We start from the raw sequence: 22,434 nt of genomic DNA on the forward strand, positions 1-22,434 counted from the left end.
CAATTCACTTTAATTTGTGTTTTCCCCTGAGAAAGAACCAGTGGATTTCCAGAAGCCCAGAAAACAAGGATGAAGCAAGTAGGAAAGTGGTGACGCAAACCCCTCCTTGTGTGCCCTTCATAGGAAGAGGCTAGCAGGGCTCTGTCACTTTGATCTCTGTCACTTGATTCTTCAGGTCTTATAGGGCAGAATTCCTCAGTGTATGGACATTTTCCATTGGCTGTCCAAGGCATGGATTTCAGACCCTGCTGCTGCTACACATGCCAGCCAAGGGAGTCTCCATAATCACATGCCAGCCAAGGGAGTCTCCATAAGCCAGCAGATGGTGTAGATGGATGTGGGAGGGTTTGCATCCAGAGAGAAGCATTGCTTGCAGAATACTGGGTTGGCAGCCTTAGTGTTGCTGCTTCTGCTTCTTTCTTGGGTGTGTGAACTAGATACCATGAAATGCCTCACTACTGATCCTATCCCTATTTCACATGAATCCTATCAGTCTGGGGACGTCCTTATTGGTGCAATGGTTTCTCTGATCACTTCCCATTTTCCAGAATTTTCTTTCAAGGAACTCCCTTGGCAATCGTTCTCTGACTTTAAAGTGTAAGGAATTCTTTCTGCATACTATCTGAATCAGATGAACATGGCCAGATAATGCCACTATGGACTGCAAAGAGAAGGGAATGCTGAGGGATTGCAGACCTTTTCGTTCCTTTCCACTACTCATGTTTTCTACTCTTCTCCTCCACAACATCCTCCAATCATAATGAGACATCTCACTGAGTGTGTGTGTAGTGGTGTTGGTGTTGGTGGTGGTGGGTTTTTGGGAGGAGAGTTAGTTTTTTATTATTATTATTTCCTTACACCATATTTGGAAAAGGGTAATTTGTGGATGGCATAATGATTTGCAGTCAGAAAGAAGCTAGTACAAGAAATGGGGGACAGGAACATTCACCTCTTGCGGAACTTCCAAAATGTGTTGCAATTGGGATAAAGGGTGGGAAAGTCATGATTAGTGAGCAGGAAAAGATGTCTATTTAGATATATCAGAGAAGGAAGTCAGTTCTGGTCAATGTCAGCACCAGACAATAGCCTGGGTCTGGGTGTGGTAAAAGTTATGAAACACAGTCCCTCTAATACTGAACAGGATTGGGTGCTGTCCAAAATAAATCAAAGTAGGTTACTGAGAAACAGCAGGGAGGTAGCTGCATGTTTGCAAGAGCCCCAAGGTTTGCAGAACCATCTTAAAAACACACATTGTGAGAGAGCGAAAAATCGTCCTGGATCTGACAGTTGTGCATGCTCACTTGCCAGGAAATGTGGAGTGTCAGCTGGAAAAGAAAAGAAAAAAATGGAAAAGAAAAGGCCATGGGGAAGAGGGTGGAATGTCATACTGAGGATTTTTTAGAGCTAATCTTATCCTGGAGGAGGTCATGGCTTGCTCATTGTCACCCTGAACAAGTGCTTGGAGAGGATACGCAACAACATTTTATTGCAAATTCCATTTGTTTCTCCAAATGATGAATATCCCTGCTAAGAAATGTGCTCATATATTTGGTGACAGTCTTGTTTTTTAAAAGGAGGGGGAGGAGGAGGAAATGCATGTTTGAGACCTGGAATTGGATATATTATTACCCAAATTCTAAACAGAGTTCCCATATTGTACTTAGGTTGTAGAATGTATTACTTACACTATGTTTGACGTGACAATATATTTAGGGAAAACTCTAAGTAATTCCCAAAATCCACAGCTTTCTGTCACCAGGTTAACTTCTGCATCTGACCTTCTCTCATATCTCTCTCTGCTTTCTTTCCCTTGCCTCATCTGTCAGAATATAAACATTTTCTCTTTACTTTAAAGGCACTCTAATATGTCCCCCTGCTTTGGAAGGTGTTCATAAGTCCAGGCTTCACTTTTTTCTGTACTCCTCCCCTGCCCCCCAGTTGTATGGTGTTCTCATAATGTATCTTTTCACTTGCCCACCATATGAATTCTCAGCATTGACAATGATCCCCAAGGAAACAATGTTTATCTTTATTTTCAGTGTGGTAACAATGTTCTACCAACACATCTTATCCTTGGCTTTTGCTGTAACTGAGATCAACAAGAATCCCAAGATATTACTGAATGTCACACTTGGATTCCACATCTATGACAGCTACAATGATCCACAGATGACCTATCGTACCACCCTGGATCTTCTCTTCAAAACCCATAGCTTTGTCCCCAACTATGAATGTGATACCCACAAAAAACTAGCAGCTGTCATTGGGGCATTTGCCTTCGATACCTCACTCCAAATAGCAAAAATCTTAAAACTATACAAGATTCCACAGGTGGGATCTATACATGGCAGGTCTGGGGCTTTCATTGATCTTATGGGCAATGCTCTCCTTTACTTGACTCTAGGGTCATGGTTTTTACATTTTTGAAAGAGGAAGACTGGTCAATAAAGTCTTATGTGATGTTTAAGGAACAGCGGGATATTATAGAATCAGGAATGGGGGTAGGAAGCAGAATAGAGTAGGAAGCTGCTTTTGCCAGATTTCTTTCTCAAAATTGTATCATTCTATTCCTATTTTGTTGCAGAAAGATCCTAAACAACAGATGAGCAAAACCCAAGCTCATTGAGATTCCTTGAATTCCACCTCAAAGCATGTTTGTACTCATTTTTCTAAACCGAGTATTTTTTAGGCCCCCCTTCCTAAATATACACATTTTCAAATCTCTTCACAACCTTGGAATTGTACCATCTTTGACCACAGATCCAGTTTGAATTTGAGCGTGGAGGTGCGACTTGAGTAAGTTCTGGTATAAAATTAACAAAAACTAATTTATCTTACCTCCCTATCCTTAATGCCAGGCAAAACACCAAACTCAAGTCAGGATTGACCTCAGCAAATGTCAGTAGCCTTCCATTACACAGACAGCCTCAAGCACTCCTCTCTACATTGATGGCATGTTTTATTTCAAACTGGCCAGCTATTTAAAATAATTCTTAGTTATCAGACAACTGGTGAAACATGGACCTACGGCAAGAAAAATACCTTCCCTGGCCAACAACAGCAGTAGCTGAGACAGTAGGAATGCCTGGTGGACAGGAAAAAGAAGTCTGAATAACAATCTCTGCTCCCCACCCCCAGCAGTGACCCTTTGCCAACAGTCACTTGGGCAGACAAGCAAGGGGATGATGGTTCCATTTCTGTCTTCCCTTATACACACCTAGTCAACCCCTGAGATCTTCTGGGGAAGCCTTACTGCTTGTTTTGCAACAAATAAAATGTCACCAGATAGCAGAGTGTAAGCAGGTCATGTTGGTGGTGTCATCCACCCTTTGGAACAGTCTCTCACATGTGTTTTGAGAGGCATAAATTGTGGAAAATTGGAGGGAGCAATCCTATTGTGATTGGTGGCTGCCTCCAAACTTGGAAGCAATGGCTGATCCAATGCAGGGTAGGTGGAGTGTGGAATGGATCTTCTCTTCCAGCTGCTCTGCATTTGTGGCTAGGTGGGTGGCCAATTCCAGCTGTGTAGCCACAGGACTTTAGAGTAGAGGAGGGGAGGCCGGAGGACACATAGGAAGTGTCATAGCCTGCACTTCTGCGCTCCCCGCCACTCTCTGCCATAGAGAATGTCCTCTTTGCCCTACTCTGCACTGCTCTTCTGAATGTGAAGCCCAGGGATATATCCACACCACCTACGAGGTGGCGGGGAAGGGGAAGTGGAACCAGCTTTCCAGGAACTGACCTCAGAGTGCAGGTCCCAAGGTCCGTTCCCAAAAAACTGAGCAATTCTATGGCTGTCTAGTCACTGTCTAGCGGCCATAGGATTGTTCCCTAAATGCCTCTTGAAAACACAACGGTTCATAAAGGCTTTTTCTGATGTGTGAAAGATTCTGGTACTGCCCTGTTGTGATAGCCATAGTATTGTAGTGTTTTAAAATATTTTAAAAGTATATTACCTGGGCTGCTATATTTTCTGTATTTTAATATGAACCACTAAGGGATTGTAATATATTAAATTATACAGAAATATTATCATCAATCAACTGATCAATAAATAACATTCTAAGGAAAAGCAGTATATAGGGATGGACGAAAGTCCCTTACCTGATCCCGAAGATTGGTTCGTGGGGGGGGGGAGGCGCTCCGTCCCTCCCCCCAAAATTCTGGCTGGGGGGGAGGCACCCTGTCCTTCCCCCCCTGAAATTCTGGCTGGGGGGGAGGCGCCCCGTCCCTCCAGCCGCAAAACCTCCTCTCCTGCCGGGACACAAATGGCGGCGGCCGTAGCCGCCGCTGTTTGCGTCCCTGCAGTCAGCCGTAAATCTTTACATAGCCTATCATGTTTGTTTGTTTGTTTGTGTCTTTGTTTGTTTTATTTGGAAATGGCGGTGGTGGCAGCCGGTCGGAAGACCGACCGCCACCGCCGCCACTGCCGAACCACTGCCGGACCGCCGCCACAGCCGCCGCCGCCAGGGACATTCGAACAAGGTAAGTCCCGTCCCAGGGGGGGGGGGGGATGTCAGAGAATTTCTCCACCAATCTCAAGGGGCCAAATGCGCTGGCATTCGGCCTCCCTGAGATTCATGGAGAAATTCTCTGACATCCCTAGCAATATATAAACATTGTGAGATTCAATAAATAAAATAACAGCTTTTCATACAGCACTTTATTATATGGATGGATTTTGTGTTCTGCTGTAACTTCTCTCTTATAGTTATTTTTAATGCTTTCAGCTCACGTATGGCTCCTTTGCCCCAGCAGTGAAAGAGAAGATGCAGCTCCCTTCCTTTTATCACATGGTCCCAAATGAATACCACCAGTATGTGGGGATCATCAGCCTGTTGAAGCATTTTGGATGGACTTGGGTTGGGCTCTTTGTGGTGAATGATGATCAGGGGGAACTTTTCTTGCAGGCCCTGGAGCCATTGCTTTCCCAGAATGGAATCTGTTCAGACTTCACATGGCGAATCCCTGGCCGAGAACATTTTCATTCTGATAATGAAGCAAATGCTGTGGCCCATAACATGTATCAATTTATCAATTGTAGGAAATCCAGAATATTTGTCATCTATGGTGAAACTTTTACCATTCTGTATATACGACACTTTACAGTTGGTATGGGAGCTCTTGGACATGAGCAAAATACAGTGGTTGGAAAGGTGTGGGTTATAACAGCCCAGATTGATTTTGTACTAGGAGGAATAAGCCGGGACTCCGACTTGGAAGTGTTCCAAGGTGCCATTTCCTTCTCAATTCACTCAAATGAATATTTTGGGTTCCAGAAATATCTTCAGATCCTAAAACCTGATTGGACACAAACAGATGATTTTCTGGAGGAGTTCTGGGTGCAAGCATTTGACTGTTCCGTTCCAGATCTCCTGTTGCCATACAAGGTTTCTGGAACATGTACTGGGGAGGAGAGGCTGGAGAGCCTTCTTGGGCATTCTTTTCGAATGTGCATGACTGGCCACAGCTACAGTATTTATAATGCTGTCTATGCTGTGGCTCATGCCTTGCATGCGATGTTGTCATCCCATTCAAGTGGAAGAACAACCGTGGGTGCCAGAAAGGGTGAACTTCAAGATCTTCAGCCTTGGCAGGTAGGGTCTCCCCACAACAATAGCATCATTTCTATGAATAGCCCATTTTTCATTCATAAAGACAATGTGCTGTTCACATTTCTTTATCCTTGAGGCTTACAATATAAGAGGCATTAAATTTTCATCAGTCTGTTACTGATCCCCCACCCCACCCCGGTTGGAACTTTGTTGGATCCACTTGAATAAAAAAAACATGTTTGGAATCCAGCCTTACTCATGTTTTGAATGGACCCAGTGAAATCAGTGGGACCTACACAAGTCATGCCTGATTGGTTCTGTTACTTTCAGTGGATGTGCTCTATGTGTGTCTATGTCCGGATACAACCACCAATTAGGAAAGAAAGGTGGTTTGATTTTCTGTGTGAAAACTTTTGTAAGGTGTTATTCTCTTGTTCATTTGTTTGCTTGCTTTTTCATTTAGCTCCACCCATTTCTTCAAGGCATTTCCTTTAACAACTCTGCTGGAGAAAGAGTCTCTTTGAATGATAATGGAGAAATGGAAGGTGGATTCGATATAACAAACTTAGTCACATTTCCAAACAAGTCCTTCCTTAAAGTGAAAGTTGGATGGCTAAATCCCCATGCTTCTAAAGGAAAAGTATTCATCATTCATGAGGACGCAGTCATTTGGCACAGGAGTTTTAATCAGGTGTGGATTCTACTCTATTCAACAGTCATAGTAGGCACACCATTATGAGAGCCAGTGTGGTGTAGTGGTGAGAGTGCTGGACTGGGAGCCGGGAGATCCGGGTTCTAGTCCCCACTCAGCCATGGAAGCTCACTGGGTGACTTTGGGCCAGTCACAGACTCTCAGCCCAACCTACCTCACAGGGTTGTTGTTGTGAGGATAAAATGGAGAGGAGGAGGAGAATGTAAGCCACCTTGGGTTCCTTGCAAGAGTAAAAAAGGAGGGATATTAATGCAATCAATCAATCAAACCATTATGAGGATATCTGAACATGGTGCCAGATGCAGCAATATATTTTGTTGCCTAAATTTAATGTGCCAGAGGGGATGAGGCTGTGCAGTAAAGCCAGCGTCAAATATTATTCTAAAGAGACACAACATTAAAGTCACAGACATTTGAAATCTTTATAATATTTTAAAACAGCTATATATCTCAACATATGACCATGGCAATTATTCACTAGGGCTTGATGGAATTCTGGTAAAGCTTAAGGAAAGCCAAACAGAAAATTGTGTGCCACAAGAGGACTTTACACCACCAATTGGCAGCCACTGCATTTATGTTATGAGACACCCAGCTAGGTCAGCCATTTCTTTTCTCCAGCCCCCAAATATTTCTCAGCCAACCAAAAGGCTGCAAAAATGCCCTAACCCCGGCACCAGCTTGTCTAGCTGAAAGGGGGGGCATTGCGGGTGGGTGGGGTGACAAGACGTAGGGGCCTCTGATTGGTGCACCCCAGTGGCACCACCATGCAAGGAGGGGCAGGCTGAGTTGCCTTAAACTCAGCCCTGTTCCCAATCTCAGCTCTCTGGCTCGACGCAGCTCCCTCCCACCCTCCCCTAAGCAGTGTGGGTTTCTTGCCAGCTGCCCTTCGGGAGCCATGTAGGAATTTTTTGGCTCACAGTTCGATTGGCCTATTACTGTGAGTCTTTTTTGCCTACGTCACACTGTTTTACGGGTTGAGTGTGTCCTGTAAGGGAATACGGTCTATATCATCGGTCACATTCCAGTTGGCGGCTAGGACGGGCAGAATCTGAAAGAGATTAGGGATGATGTGCATGCAGAGGCACCTTATGGTGACAGGTGACACCTGAGGCCCCCCAAACAGGTTGTGTGGCTCGGCGGGGGGATAAGGGTTGCCTGGGAGACCAACCCTACTCACTCACCCAGGTGTTGTGCGGCACCGGGTTGGGGGTGACACCGGAAGGTCTACCTCCCCCAGAAGGGGCAGTCCGGAGGGATGGCGAGATCACCGCCACCCCTCAGGCTGGGTGTGTTTTCGCCCAAGAAGTGCCAGCTAGCCGCTGACACAGATAGATGCCCATCCTAGTTACCCCTTTGCAGGTATTTCAATAAATGCGGCCCAATTTTCAACCCAAGCTTGTTGTCTGTGTCTTCTTTAAACCATCTCTGGCTCGCACGTAATATCTGGAATGTCTTGGAGTGTTCTCACAGATCGTTGCATGCATCATGTTCTGCATTATTCCATGTCAAGTGATCACTGTTTTATTTCTGTATCAGCTATTATTGAACAAAATTATATGTTTCGAATGTCTTCTACCATAAACACTCTTCCATCTTTATGGATAGGTCCTGCCCCGTTCTGTCTGTAGTGACACCTGCCAACCTGGTTATAAGAAGCGAAAGAGGGAAGGGGAGAAATTTTGTTGCTATGATTGTAAACCATGTTCAGAAGGGAAGATTTCAAACCAAAGTGGTAGGTGATATAATGCGCCAAATATTCCATCAAATAGGGTTAATACCTTAATTTTGGAAGAGGGAGTTCCATAATGTTCATGCAACCAGTTGGTATGAGTCAAACATTGATCTGCATCATTCTGACCATTCCAAACCTTTTCCAAACGAGGTGGGAAATTGTTTTCCTTTTAGAGTAATCATTCTGTCTCTGGAATCCAGTGGAAAATGTGAGGGAAGAAGTACTTTTTGCAAAATTAGTTGCTGTAGTGGTAAATTCAAACATTTATCTACAAGTCCTTAAAACACACACACACACACACACGCTACCTGCCTGGTTAATGAGTTTCAATAGTGGGTCTCCCTTAATAGCATTTGTTTATAAAGACCAAACTGGGTTTAGGAACTCCCGTCACAGTATTGGGTATGGTTGCATTTGGGAAATAACTAGTCAAGAATAATGCAACTCCCAGCAGCAGCAGCAGCAGCAGCAGCAGCAGCAGCTTTTGACTTGATAGATAGGTACTATGTGTGGACTATTTTATTTTTATATTTTTTGCCTTTGATGGCTGATCCATCTTATGGAGATACAACTGCTAAACTTTAAGTAGGCCAGGGTTGGTTTTGTCAGACCCAGTTCTAACAATGAAGTGAATTAATCATGGGTGTTCTGTTAAAAAAGGTGTGTCATGGCACCCTTTCTTTTTCACCTTCATGTTAATGATTTAGTTCAACTGCTTGGAAAACTGGAAGACAATAAAAAAGGTCAGGATTCTTTTATATTCACATGATATGGTCATATTACTTGTGACCAGTGGTAGTCTTAAAAAAAAAGTTGGACCTGAAGGCTATTTTTTTTTTTTTGTTCAAAAGGAACAGCTTAGTATTAACTTTACTAAAAAATAAACTGGTTGTATTTTGTAAGCAATCTCCTATATTTCATGGGTCAGTTAATAATAACCCCATTCAACAGGGTATCATTTGTTAATTAGAAGTGGTGGTGGTGGTGGTGGTTTTGCAGCTGATTCTCTTCCTGGTAATACTGTGCCTTGGACCATTGCCTGATTCAGAACAGTCTTGCTGGACTGATACCTCTGTGCTGTGCCTGTTGCATTGCTCTTGGATTTGGCCATTAAATTGTCCTAACACTGAGTCTGCTCCAGCCAAAGCAGTGCATTGCCCAAGAATGGCAAATTAGATACTGGACAGTAGTTATCCAAAACAATAGGATCAACATTTGGTTCCTTCAAAAAGGAACACTGCTTCCTTCAACACTTCAGGGATCTCTGCATTCCCCAAGGAGATATTAGGCACCTCAGAGGTCCAGGAACTCAGTCAAGATCTGACATATTTCACGCAGTGCATAGTGAAATGCTGGGATTCACTACCACAGGATGTAGTGATGGCTACCAATGTGGATGGCTTGAAAAGGAGGTTAGACAAATTTCTTCCTGGAGTAGAAGGCTGTCATTGGCTACTAGTCCTGATGGCTATGTGCTACCTTGAGTATCAGAGGTCCCCAGTTGATGGGGAACATGAGTGGGTGGGTGCTGTTTCACTCCCACCGTGTTTGTGGGTTCCCAGTCAACAGCTGGTTGGCCACTGTGTGAACAGAATGCTGGACTAAATGGACCCTTGGTCTGATCCAGCATGGCTCTTCTTATAATTTTACAAGCTAGGGTGGACAAGGTTCTCAAGACCAGTAGTTGGCCTCAGTTCTCCAAGCAGTTTCTCCAAGTCCTCAGGTTGCACAAGCTGATTTAACATGACTTGCACATAACAAGACTAGATCGTACATTTGCCCCGTCCATCAGACACTCTCAAAAGAATGGTGTTCAACTTGGCATAGATAGGAGGGACTTCATATAGTTTGAGATTGTGATGACACCTCTTTCTTTCCTTCTATTTTCAGACACTGATGACTGTTTTGAATGCTCAGAAGGTCATTATCCAAACAAGGACCAAGATCAATGCATCCCTAAAGTTATCAGCTTTCTGTCCTATGAGGAACCTTTGGGGAAAAGTTTAGCTGCAGTTGCTCTTTCTTTTTCCTTGATCACAGCCTTGGTGCTGCAAACTTTTATAAAGCACAGAGATTCCCCCATAGTCAAAGCCAACAACCGGGCCCTTACCTACACTCTCCTCATCTCTCTCCTGCTCTGCTTCCTCTCTTCTTTGCTTTTTCTTGGACAACCTAACCAGGTGACCTGCCTCCTCCAACAACTAGTATTTGCTTTCATCTTCTCAGTGGCTGTTTCTTGTGTCTTGGCCAAAACCATCACAGTGGTTGTCGCTTTCATGGCCACCAAGCCAGGGTCCACAATGAGGAAGTGGTTGGGGAAAAGGCTGGCCACTTCCATTGTCCTTTCTTGCTCCTTCATTCAAGCTGGCATTTGTTTTGTGTGGCTCAGAACCTCTCCCCCATTCCCAGATTTAGATATGTACTCAATGACTGAAGAAATCATTGTGCAATGTAATCCAGGGTCTGCCCTCATGTTTTCTCTTGTCCTGGGCTACATGGGGCTTCTGTCCATCACCATTTTCATGGTGGCTTTCCTAGCCAGGAAGTTGCCAGACACTTTTAATGAGGCCAAGTTTATCACCTTCAGTATGCTGGTATTTTGTAGTGTTTGGTTGTCTTTTGTTCCAACCTACCTGAGCACCAAGGGAAAATACATGGCAGCTGTGGAGATCTTCTCTATCTTAGCCTCGAGTGCTGGGTTACTGGTATGTATCTTTTCCCCAAAATGCTACATTATTGTTCTGAGGCCTGAGTTGAACAAGAGGGGAGCATTAAGAAAGAATTAATCCACTGAGTTATCCCTTTCAATATATTATTTCTCTGACATCCAATGCATGGAGATAGTGGGCCTATTCATAAGTGACAACAGTTTGAGTTAACGGATATGCCAATCCAACCTGTATTATTTACATGTCATCTCTGTCTATCATCAGAAAGAGGGTAAGACATTTAGACATTGTCCCATTAGTCTGCCTGTGACCAACTGCCACTGCATTCTCCCTCTGTGAGAACCAGTTGTTTCAGCAGCTATTTCAACCAATGACTCCAGTGTATTACCTGGGTCAACTATATTCTGGGTAGAGATGTACAAAACACCTACCTGGTTCTGCAGTGGGGGGGAGGTGCTCTGTCCCTCCCCCCAGAATCCTCCCCAGCCAGCCGCTCCATGGCAGGTCCGCAGCGCCACTGGCTGTGGCCAGCCGCAGCTGGAGTTCTGGCCGCAGCTAGGCTGCTGCAGCCGCAAATGGTGGCTGTCATAGCGGCCAGAATTTGTGTCCTTCCAGGCTGCCATGATAGGCTACACAAGTATTTACGTAGCCTATCATGGCAAAGAGCAGGGACGCTAACGGCAGCCGCTACACCATTTGCGCCCCTGCTCTTTGCTGTGATAGGCTACATAATTATATACATAGCCTATCATGGAAAAGGCAGCTACACAAACAGCAGCCGCTATGCCATTTGCGTGGCTACCTTTACCGTGATAGGCTACGTAAATACTTAGGTAGCCTCTCATGGAAGCCTGGAAGCACGCAAATGGCGGCCGCTATGATGGCCACCATTTGCGGCTGCAGCAGCTGGCCAAGAGACCAGCCTCTGCCGCCAGAGCCACTGCCACTTCCGCCCCATGTATGCTTCGTCCCGGGGGGATTCCGCAGGGTGGCAGGGGGGGAGGCCATTCTGCCACGGGTTTTGGGGGGCCGAATGCCAGTGCATTTGACCTCACTGAAATCCGTGGCAGAATTCTCTGCCATCCCTAATTCTGACTCCTCCTCTCCCATATCTGTCTGCTCAGTGTCCATTCCAGCTGGCAACTATTGGCTTTATTATGCAACTTTGTATTACTATTACTTTAAGACTTTCTTTCCTCTGCCCTTCCCATTGCTTTTTCCATTTGCATTCCATCTATTAGGTGGTGCAGATGGGAGAGAATTCTGTATCAGTTCAGTTTTTGATACAAATTTTCTACAATTCTCAAATTCCTTCATACTCTGGATGGGAAAAAAAACCCTTGATGCGCTCTGTCTCACTCACACACACCCCAATGTGGAAGAAGCCATAGTTAATGATTTTCACACCCCTATTTTTGGGAATAGTAAACTGTCAGTTTAAGGTACTGGATACATATTATTAGTGTCAGCAAGAACTATCTGAGACTGGTTAGACTCATTAGCAAGCTGGTATAGAGTGGGAGAAAGCAGCTCAAAGCAGAGCTATAGGGTCCACAGTAAATGTTGTCTTTACAATTACATCAATAAAGTTCTTTCTTTTAAAAGATCGTAAGTATTCTTTCTGCTTAGAGAAAGCAACACTATAATAGTCCATAAAACAGTTGGTTTTCAATTGCTTTTCATTTTGACCTTCTTACCTGATGTCAAGAACTCCATTCTGTGTCTCGTATTAGGCCAGTGAGATCATGTCATAAAAGGTTCATTTTGCTCCTGTACTAACTGGGAGCTCCTTCCATTCAGCTACACCACATAGACACTTAGTGATGTAACCACCTGTGAATCAGCTCCAGGTCTCAGGGCTAAAGTGAGGCTGACTGATCTCAGCTGTGGTACTGTGAGAAAGTGCCCCTCACTTTCAGGGACTGGGGAACAGTGCTGGGGCTGGCCTGTGATTAGTTTCAGTAGAGCTTCCCTCTCCTAGCTCAAAGACAAAAAAGGGGAATTTGAGAGTTCCCCAGTTGTATCCACCTACCTGTGTCAACTTGCCTTTGCCAGACAAGTCCTTGGTTCCTGGATTGTGCACTGTCCTGTGCTGGGATCCTTACTATGCTAATGTATAAGATAGGCTGAAGTATTGATTTTGTTATGTTTCTTGGGGCATTTTTAATGGTTCTGTGTAACTCCTGGTATACTTCTTATCCATTTCCCTTCCAGCTTTACTCATAAACTTCAAATCTACCTCCAGATCTGTGTGTGCCTCCTTTAAGATAAGTTTCAGTACTAAATCCAGTGCCTTTGGCTGAGTTTCTTGGTACCGTATAACATTTCTGGCTTAGGGGCTTAAATTAAAGAGTGTTGGCTTGAACCCTCATTTCTGTGCCTGTGTATGTCCTGAACTCTCTGAGAATCCCCTGGCTCAAGCTGAGGTTGTTGTTAATTTTTTTATTATTATTTTATTTTATTGCATTTATACCTACCACAGGAAGTTTGGACAACTGCCTTTCTCACTTCATTCTTGTTACAGACTTGTTATTAGAGGTATAAAGAACAATATTGTGTAGGAACCTGGAATGTAAGATCAATGAAACAAGGTAAGCTGGAGGTGGTCAAACATGAGATGGCAAGATCGAAGAAATGGAGTAGCACTCACAGTCAACAAAAGGGTGGGAAAAGCAGTACTGGTGTACAATCTCAAAAATGACAGAATGATCTCAGTATGAATCTAAGGCAAAACATACAACATCACAGTAATTCCAGTCTATGCCCTAACCACTGAGGCCGAAGAAGCTGAGGTTGATTGGTTCTATGAAGACCTACAACACCTTCTAGAACTAACACCAAAAAAAGATGTCCTTTTCATCATAGGGGATTGGAATGCTAAAGTAGGAAGTCAAGAAATCACTGGGATAACAGGCAAGCATGGCCTTTGTGTACAAAATGAAGCAGGACAAAGGCTAATTAAGTATGTACGAAAGTCACTTACCGTTTCGTGGATCTACTTCATGGGGAGGGGAGGCGCTCCATTCCTCCCCCCGGAATCCACAATGAGGGGGATGCACTTTGTCCCTCCCCCCAGAATCCTCCCCAGCCAGCTCCACTCCACAGGGATTCCACGGAGCCGCCGGCTGGGTCTGATCACAGCCGGACATCCGGCCGCTGGGCAGCAGCGATGCAAATGGTGGCGGCCGTAGACGCTGCCATTTGCGTCTCTGTACTTAACCATGATAGGCTACATAAATATTTACATAGCCTATCAAAGCAAAGTAAAAAAAAACAATGTACGCAAATGGCAATGGCTACAGCGGCCACCATTTGCATTTGCTATTTTTAGCCCTTCTAGCCTACTTAAATATTTACGTAAGCTAGAACGGCTAAAAATAGTGAATGCAAATGGTGTCCAGCGTAGCCGCCGCTGTTTGCATTTGCTGAGCCCAGCAGCTGCCAGCCAGGAGACTAGCCTTGGCTGACTCGGCCACCCCTGCTGCACAACCCCCGCAACCGCCACCACTGCCGCCACCGCCCCTGCCGCCCTGCCCCTTCCGCCGCCGCCTGCCACTGCCCCTTCCGCCGCCACTGCACCTTCCACCGCCACTGCCTCCACCGCCCCGACCGCTGCAACTTTCGCTGCTGCCGCCCCTTCCACTGCTGCTGCCGCGCCGCCACTGCACCGTCGCCAAAGCTGCTGCTGCATCCGCCTCAGGTAAGCTTCATCCCAGGGGGTTCTGCGGGGTGAGCAGGGGGGCAGGAGGCCATTCAGCCATGGATTCCAGGGGGCTGAATGCCAGTGCATTCAGCCTCACTGGAATCCATGGCAGAATTCTCTGCCATCCCTAAGGCTAATAGAGTTTTGCCAAGCAATCATAGCAAACACTCTTTTCCAACAGCACAAGGGGCGACTCTACACATAGAAATCACCAGATGGTCAATACTGAAATCAGATTGATTCTGTACTTTGCAGCCAAAGATGGAGAAGCTCTATACAGTCAGTAAAAACAAGATCTGGAGCTGACTGTGGTTCAGAGCACGAGCTTCTTGTTGCAAAATTTCAGCTTAAATTGAAGAACGTAGGGAAAACCACTAAACCATTCAGGTATGACCTCAATCATATCCATGATGAATATACAGTGGAGGTGAGGAATAGATTTCAGGGATTAGACCTGATAGACAGAGTGCCTGAGGAACTATGGATGGAGGTCTGTAACATTGTTCACGAGGCCATAACTAATCCATCCCAAAGAAAAAGAAATGCAAGAAAGCAAAGTGGCTGTTTGATGAGGCTTTACAAGTAGCTGAGGAAAGAAGGGAAGCAAAAAGCAAGGGAGAAAGGGGAAGATATATCCAACTGAATGAAGAGTTTCAGAGAATAGCAAGGAGAGACAAGAAGGCCTTCTTAAATGACGAATGCAAAGAAATCAAAGAAAACAATAGAATGGGAAAGACTAGAGATCTTTTCAAGAAAATCAGAGATCTCAAGGGAACATTTTGTGCAAAGACGGGCATGATAAAGGACAAAGAAGGCAGGGACCTCACAGAAGCAGATGAGATTAAGCAGAGGTGGAAACAATACACAGAAGAACCATACAGGAAAGATCTGAATGTCCCTGATAGCCATGATAGTGCGCTCACTGAACTTGAGCCTGACATCCTAGAGAGTGAAGTCAAGTGGGCCTTAGGAAGCATTACTAACAACAAAGCTAGCGGAGAGGACAGCATTCCAGCTGTGCTATTTAAAATCCTAAAAGATGATGCTGTTAAAGGGCTGCACTCAATATGCCAACAAATTTGGAACACTCAGCAGTGGCCACAAGACTGGAAAAGATCAGTTTACATTCCAATTCCAAAGAAGGGCAATGCCAAAGAGTGTTCAAAGTACCATACAATTGTGCTCATTTCACATGCCAGCAAGGTTATGCTCAAAATCCTACAAGCTAGGGTTCAGCAGTATGTGAACCGAGAACTACCGGAAGTACAAGCTGGGTTCCAAAGAGGCAGATGAACTAGAGATCAAATCGCCAACATTCGCTGGATCATGGAGAAAGCAAGAGAATTCCAGAGAAGCGTCTATTTCTGCTTCATTGACTACGCTAAAGCCTTTGATTGTGTGGATCACAACAAACTGTGGCAAATTCTTAAAGAGATGGGAGTACCAGACCACCTTACCTGTCTCCTGAGAAATCTGTATGAGGGTCAAGAAGCAAGAGTAAGAACCAGACATGGAACAACCGATTGGTTCAAGGTTGGGAAAGGAGTACGACAAGGCTGAATATTATTGCCCTGCTTATTTAATTTATATGCAGAGTACATCATGAGAAACACCAGGTTGGATGCATCACAGGTCAGAATTAAGATTGCTGGGAGAATTATCAACAACCTCCGATATGCAGATGATACCACCCTAATGGCAGAAAGCGAAGAGGATCTAAAGAGCCTCTTGTTGAGGGTGAAAGAGGAGAGTGCAAAAGCTGGTTTAAAACTCAACATTAAAAAAACGAAGATGATGGCATCTGGCCCCATCATTTCCTGGCATATAGAAGGGGAAGAAAAGGAAGCAGTGACAGATTTTATTTTCTTGGTCTCCGAGATCACCGCAGACAGTGACTGTAGCCAAGAAATTAAAAGACGCTTGCTCCTTGGGAGGAAAGCTATGGCAAACCTAGGCAGCATAGTAAGAAGCAGAGTCATCACCTTGCCGACAAAGGTCCATATAATAAAAGCTATGGTTTTCCCAGTAGTAATGTATGGCTGTGAGAGCTGGACTATAAGGAAGTAGGGATGGCGGAGAATTTCTCCACGAATCTCCGGGAGGCCGAATGCCAATGCATTCGGCCCCCCGAAATTTATGGTCAAATTCCCCGCCGGCCCTCTGCCCCCCCCGGGATGGGACTTACCTCATGCGAATGTCCCTTTCAGCGGTGGGTCCCGGCGGCGGTTCGGCGGCGGTTCGGCAGGGGCGGAGGCAGCGGCTGGTCTTCTGACCGGCTGCTGCCGCCGCCATTGCAAAATAAAAAATGAAAGTAAAAAAAAAACAAACACACCCATGATAGGCTATGTAACAATTTACGTAGCCTATCAAAGCTAGATTTCCAAAGTCAGCCATGATAGGCTACGTAAATCTTGACGTAGCCTATCACGGGTGACTTTGAAAACAAAAAAAAAAGCGTGTATGCAAATGGCGGCGCCCATGGGGCGCCGCCATTTGCGTTCCTTAGTTTGGCACGTCTAGTCTACGTAAAGATTTACGTAGACTACGGCGAAAATAAGGGCAACGCAAATAGCGTTCCCTTATTTTCGCCGTAGTCTACGTAAATCTTTACGTAGACTACATGGACCAAATAAGGAACGCAAATGGTGGTGCCCCATGTGGGCCGCCATTTGCGTATGTGCTTTTTTATTTTTCCAAAGTTACCCGTGATAGGCTAAGTAACGATTAACGTAGCCTATCACAGCTGACTTTGGAGATCTAGCCGTGATAGGCTACGTTAATCATTACGTAGCCTATCACGGGGTTTCTTTGTTTGTTACTTCAGCTGTAATGGCTGCCGCCCCCAACCCTGCCGAAAGCCCGCCGAACTGGGAGGGACATTAGGCTACGGTAAGTCCCATCCCGGGTGGGGGGCGGCGGGCGGGGGGGGGGCGGATAATTTCACCGCCGATTTCCGGGGGCCGGATGCGTTGGCGCTCGCCCCCCCGAAGGTTCGGGGAGAAATTCTCCGCCATCCCTAGATAGGCTACATGACGATTTACATAGACTATCACAACTGACTTTGGAAATCTAGCCATGATAGGCTACGTAAATCATTACGTAGCCTATCACGGGTGTGTGTGTGTGTGTTTTTACTTTACTTTTTGTTTTCACGGCTGGGTAGACGGGGCGCTCCTCCCCGGCCTGAATTTCGGCCGGGCGAGGCGGGGTGCCTCGCCCCCCTCCCCTGAACTTCGGGGGGAGACCCGAACCCCCCCACTGTGAAGCAAGCTGTGGGACCAGGTAAGTCCCTTTCGTCCATCCCTATAAGAAAGGCTTTGCCCCGAATAATTGATGCTTTCGAACTGTGGTGCTGGAGAAGACTGTTACGTGTCCCCATGCCTGCAAGGAGGTCAAATGAGTCCATCCTAAAGGAAATCAACCCTGACTACTCATTGGAAGGACAGATACTGAAGCTGAAGCTCAAATATTTTGGCCACTTAATGCAAAGAGAATATTCCCTGGAAAAGACCCTGGTACTGGGAAAGATTGAAGGCAGAAGGAGAAGGGGACAGCACAGGGTGAGATGGCTAGAGAGCATCACTGAGGCAATGAATATGAACTTTAGCACACTCCGGGAGAGAGCGCAGGACAGGAAGGCCTGGCTTGCTATGGTCCATGGGGTCACGTAGAGTCGGACATGACTTAACGACTGAACAACAACAATGCCCCCTGCCCCCTGCCATTTTCACAACTGTTCAGTCTTCACGTACCAAATAACAGCCATGCTATGTCTATGGGTCTGTGCATTCACCTGAGATTCTGCATCTGGCAAGATATCATTGTAAGAATTTTAAATTCAGGCTATTTGTAAAATTCCACAGCCTTGTTGGATGTTATGTACAGAAGTGCAGTAACCCTACTAGAAATGGTGAAGAGCATCTCAGAGTAGGCTCACTGCAATTCATTATGTGAATTACTCTTCAAGATTTTTACTCCTTTAAAGAAGGGATTATGGTTTTCAGAAGAGTCATTAGGTCAGTAGGTAATACTTCTTCAGACAAATCTGGAATAGAAGTAAGCAGAGATTTTTGAGGAATTCAGGGAGTCAACTGACAAAGCACAATTCCATCTTTCAGGGTTCCCAATAATCATTTTCAGGAAATGGAAGGTCCCAGTCAAGTCAGGCAGCTCATCATTTGTGGCTGATAGGGATGTATGAAAGTCACTTACCTTTCCGCGGATTATGTTGATTGTGGGGGGGAGGCGTTCCGTCCTTCCCCCGGAATCCTCGATGGGGGGGGAGGCAATCCATTCCTCCCCCCTGAAATCCTCCATGGCCGGCTGTGCTATGTGGCAGCTCCGCGGAGCAGCCAGCCAGGCCCAGCCAGGCCAGAGCTGTCCGCAGCCAGATTTCCGGCCGCGGAGGGCTCTGGGGAAAACACAACAACAACCGCTTACGCAAATGGCGGCAGCTACGGCTGCCGCCATTTGCGTTCCGTATTTTTGGCCATCTTAATCTACATAAATATTCACGTAGAGTATGATGGCGAAAATAAGGGGGAATGCAAATAGCGTAGCGGGTGCTATTTGCGTCCCTTTTTGATTCACCATTTTAGCCTACATAAATATTTACGTAGGATAAAACGGCGAATCAAAAAGGGACGCAAATAGCGCCTGCTACGCTATTTGCGTTCCCCTTTATTTTCGCCATCATAGTCTATGGAAATATTCATGTAGACTAAGACCACCAAAAATAAGGAATTCAAATGGCGGTGGCCGTAGCCGCTGCCATTTGCATACATGGTTTTTTGTATTTTTTTTTAAACCCAGCCATGTTAGGCTATGAAAATCTTTACATAGCCTATCACATTGTTGTTGTTGTTGTTGTTGTTGTTGTTTAAACCCAGCCATGATAGGCTACGTAAATCTTTACATAGCCTATCACGTGGTTTTTTTGTTTGTTTTTTTCACAAGACTGCAAATCGTGGCGGTGGCGGCAGCCAGTCAGAAGACCTGCCACCGCAGCCGCCGCCGCCACAGCCACTGCCACCCGGAAGATCCGCCCCAGGTAAGTCTCATCCCGGGGAGGGATCCATGGGGGGGCGGGGGGGCAGGCCGCTCCGCCACGGAGTTCGGGGGGCCGAATGCACTGGCATTCGGCCTCACCGAGATCCGTGGTGGAATTCTCTGACATCCCTAGTGGCTGACAGTCATTCTTTTTAGCTCACCATATTGTACATGCAATGATGAAGCCTCAGCCAACTCTAAAACATCTTCCTGCTTTCTCTGTGGTGGAGGAGAGTGAGCAGAAGATTGTCTGGTTACTTATTACGCTGCATGTAAAGTCACAAAACAGTCACATATTTAAGATAAACATCAGCAGAAACTGAGCTAGGTTTGGTGGGGAAAGTGGGTTGTGTGCATTCATGTTTTCTGGTGTAGCAGTGTTATGGTATAAGACATGCATGAACATGTATGTATTACATATACATTTGCCCTGTGCAGTAAAGAATTGAAATGCATATAGCATACACATGAAATGCATGGTCATCTACGCATATACATGTATCAGACACAGAGACACATAACAAACCCACTCAGATGTGCATATTACCCCTTAGCATAGAATTAGCACAGCACAGAAATGCAAAGGAAGGTGTAGGGATGGTGGAGAATTTCTCCCCGAGACTTCGGGGGGCCGAGCGCCAACGTGTTCGGCCCCCCAAACAAGTTTCGTGGAGAAATCTTCCACCCCCCCGCACCCCACACACCCCCGGGACGGGACTTACCTTCACCAAATGTCCCTCCCAGTGGCTGGTCCGGCCGGCGGTTCGGCGGGTGTTCGAGCGAGGTGGGAGAGGCAGCCGGTCTTTCGACTGGCTGCCGCCGCCGCCATTGCTATGAAAGAAAAAACAAAACAAAACGCCCCCTGATAGGCTACGTGACGATTCACATAGCCTATCACGGCTAGATTTGCAAAGTCAGCCGTGATAGGCTACGTGAATCGTCACATAGCCTATCACGGGTGACTTTAAAAAAAAAAGAGTGTACGGATAATGGCAGCCCACATAGGGAACCGCCATTCCCGTTCCTTATTTGGTCGCTGTAGTCTACGTAAATGTTTACGTAGACTACGGCGAAAATAGGGGAAACGCTATTTGCGTTGCCCTTATTTTCGCTGTAGTCTACGTAAACATTTACGTAGACTACAGCGACTAAATAAGGAACGCGAATGGCGGCTCCCTATGGGGGCCGCCATTTGCGTACGCGGTTTGTTTTTTGTTTTTTTTTAAAGTCACCCGTGATAGGCTACTTGACGATTCACGTAGCCTATCACGGCTGACTTTGCAGATCTAGCCGTGATAGGCTACGTGAATCGTCACGTAGCCTATCAGGGGGCGTTTTTTGTTTTTTGTTTTTACTTTCGCATTCGCGGCCGGGCGAGGCGAGGCGCCTCCTCCCCGGCCTGAATTTCAGCCGGGGCGAGGCGGGAAGCCTCCCCCCCGGCCTGAATTTCGGCCAGGCGAGGTGGGAAGCCTCCCCCCCGGCCTGAACTTCGCGGGGGGAGCAGCGAAGCGCTCCCCCCCACCGTGAACGGCCTTCGACGACAGGTAAGTGACTTTTGTCCCCCCCTAGGAAGGTGTGGGCTATGTAAAGCCTGGTAATCAATTACTCCAGTAGCTTAGCAAGGGGAGAAGTCACAGTAAGGTGGGGCTGTGGAACTTAACTTGAGTGAGGGGCCAGCTGAACTCTCCATCATCCTTTCCGTGGGCCACCTGAGGTTGGGTGCTACTCCCCATCCCATGTGGGAGGGGAAACAATGCACAATGAAATCCCCACAGTGATATCTGGCCTGTGTTTGAAGATAACATCAGTGGACCCTCTCCTGTTAGCCTTGATAGGGAAGGGGAGCAGGATTCTGCCAAGGCAGCTTAGGCTCCCTCTCTCAAAATACTAGGGATGTCAGAGATTCTGCCATGGATCTCGGTGAGGCCAAATGCCAGTGCATTCGGCCCCCCAAACTCCATGGCGGAATGGCCTGCCACCCCCCTGCCCCCCGTGGATCCCCCCCCCAGTACGAGACTTACCTGGGGCGGATGTTCTGGACATCGGCGGCTCCAGCGGCGGCTTCAGTGGTGGCGGCTGGTCTTCCGACCGGCTGCCGCCACTGCCACCATTTGCAATCTGTTCCCCCCCCCATTCGTGATAGACTACGTAAAGACTCACGTAGCCTATCACTCTGGGTTTTTTTAAAAAAACGCATACGCAAATGGCGACGGCTACATCCGCTGCCATTTGCGTTCCTTATTTTTGGCCGTCTTAGTCTATGTAAATATTAACATAGACTTAGATGGCGAAAATAAGGGGGAACACAAATAGCGAAGTGGGTGCTATTTGCATCCCTTTTTGATTCGCTGTTTTAGCCTACGTAAATATTTATGTAGGCTAAAACGGCGAATCAAACAGGGATGCAAATAGCACCCACTACACTATTTGCGTTCCCCTTTATTTTCACCATAATAGTCTACGTAAATATTTACGTAGACTAAGACGGCCAAAAATAAGGAACACCAATGGCGGCGGCCGTAGCCGCCGCCATTTGCATACGCATTTTTTTTAACGGAATTCTCTGATGTCCCTACTATGTGACTGACCACCAAGCAGGTCCAATGTAGTAGTGACGCTGGAACTAACGACTGCACAGGATACCACACCATATCCATAATCCACCCCTTATGTTGTTTGATAGTGTATTTTTCTCATTCTCTTCTCTCTCTTTTAGTCTTTTCATATTGCTGTTTGTTTGTTTGTTTGTTTTGCATGTAGGCATTTCCACTCAGGTAACACTTAACAGAAATTGGTGGGGGAGTGAAAAGGCCAGGAGAAACTCTCCAATTGACCTGTGCAGTGTCTGGATTTTCTCTAACAAGCTGCAGAGCACACTGGGTCTGTCAGCCTTCGGGGAAGGGATGGGAGTGGACTGGACATAACTCTAGTGGTGGAAGCCATTACTGTAACAGCACTCTTAAAAATTATGGCCTGAAGACATGGCCAGATATTACTGTGCAAGAGGTACA

The 22,434-nt window shown here is 46.1% G+C and overlaps 2 protein-coding genes across 2 annotated transcripts; both read left to right on the plus strand.

The window, feature by feature from the left end:
* The first annotated feature begins 331 nt into the window (after window positions 1-331).
* LOC146342838 (vomeronasal type-2 receptor 26-like) lies at window positions 332-6,079 on the plus strand. The gene is made up of 5 exons (XM_084808026.1): window positions 332-597; window positions 2,040-2,331; window positions 4,731-5,403; window positions 5,540-5,597; window positions 6,019-6,079. Exons 1-5 carry the CDS (start codon window positions 332-334, stop codon window positions 6,077-6,079), a joined length of 1,350 nt encoding a protein of 449 aa, XP_084664152.1.
* Window positions 6,080-6,093: 14 nt separating this feature from the next.
* LOC146342839 (vomeronasal type-2 receptor 26-like) lies at window positions 6,094-10,788 on the plus strand. The gene is made up of 3 exons (XM_084808028.1): window positions 6,094-6,246; window positions 7,876-8,002; window positions 9,893-10,788. The coding sequence occupies exons 1-3, from the start codon at window positions 6,094-6,096 to the stop codon at window positions 10,786-10,788; spliced, it is 1,176 nt and encodes a 391-aa protein (XP_084664154.1).
* The last annotated feature ends 11,646 nt before the right edge of the window (window positions 10,789-22,434 follow it).

Source organism: Heloderma suspectum, chromosome 6, assembly GCF_057233095.1.
Source record: "Heloderma suspectum isolate Gila_16-S chromosome 6, 16-S_ref, whole genome shotgun sequence".
Classification (NCBI taxonomy): Eukaryota; Metazoa; Chordata; class Lepidosauria; order Squamata; family Helodermatidae; genus Heloderma; species Heloderma suspectum.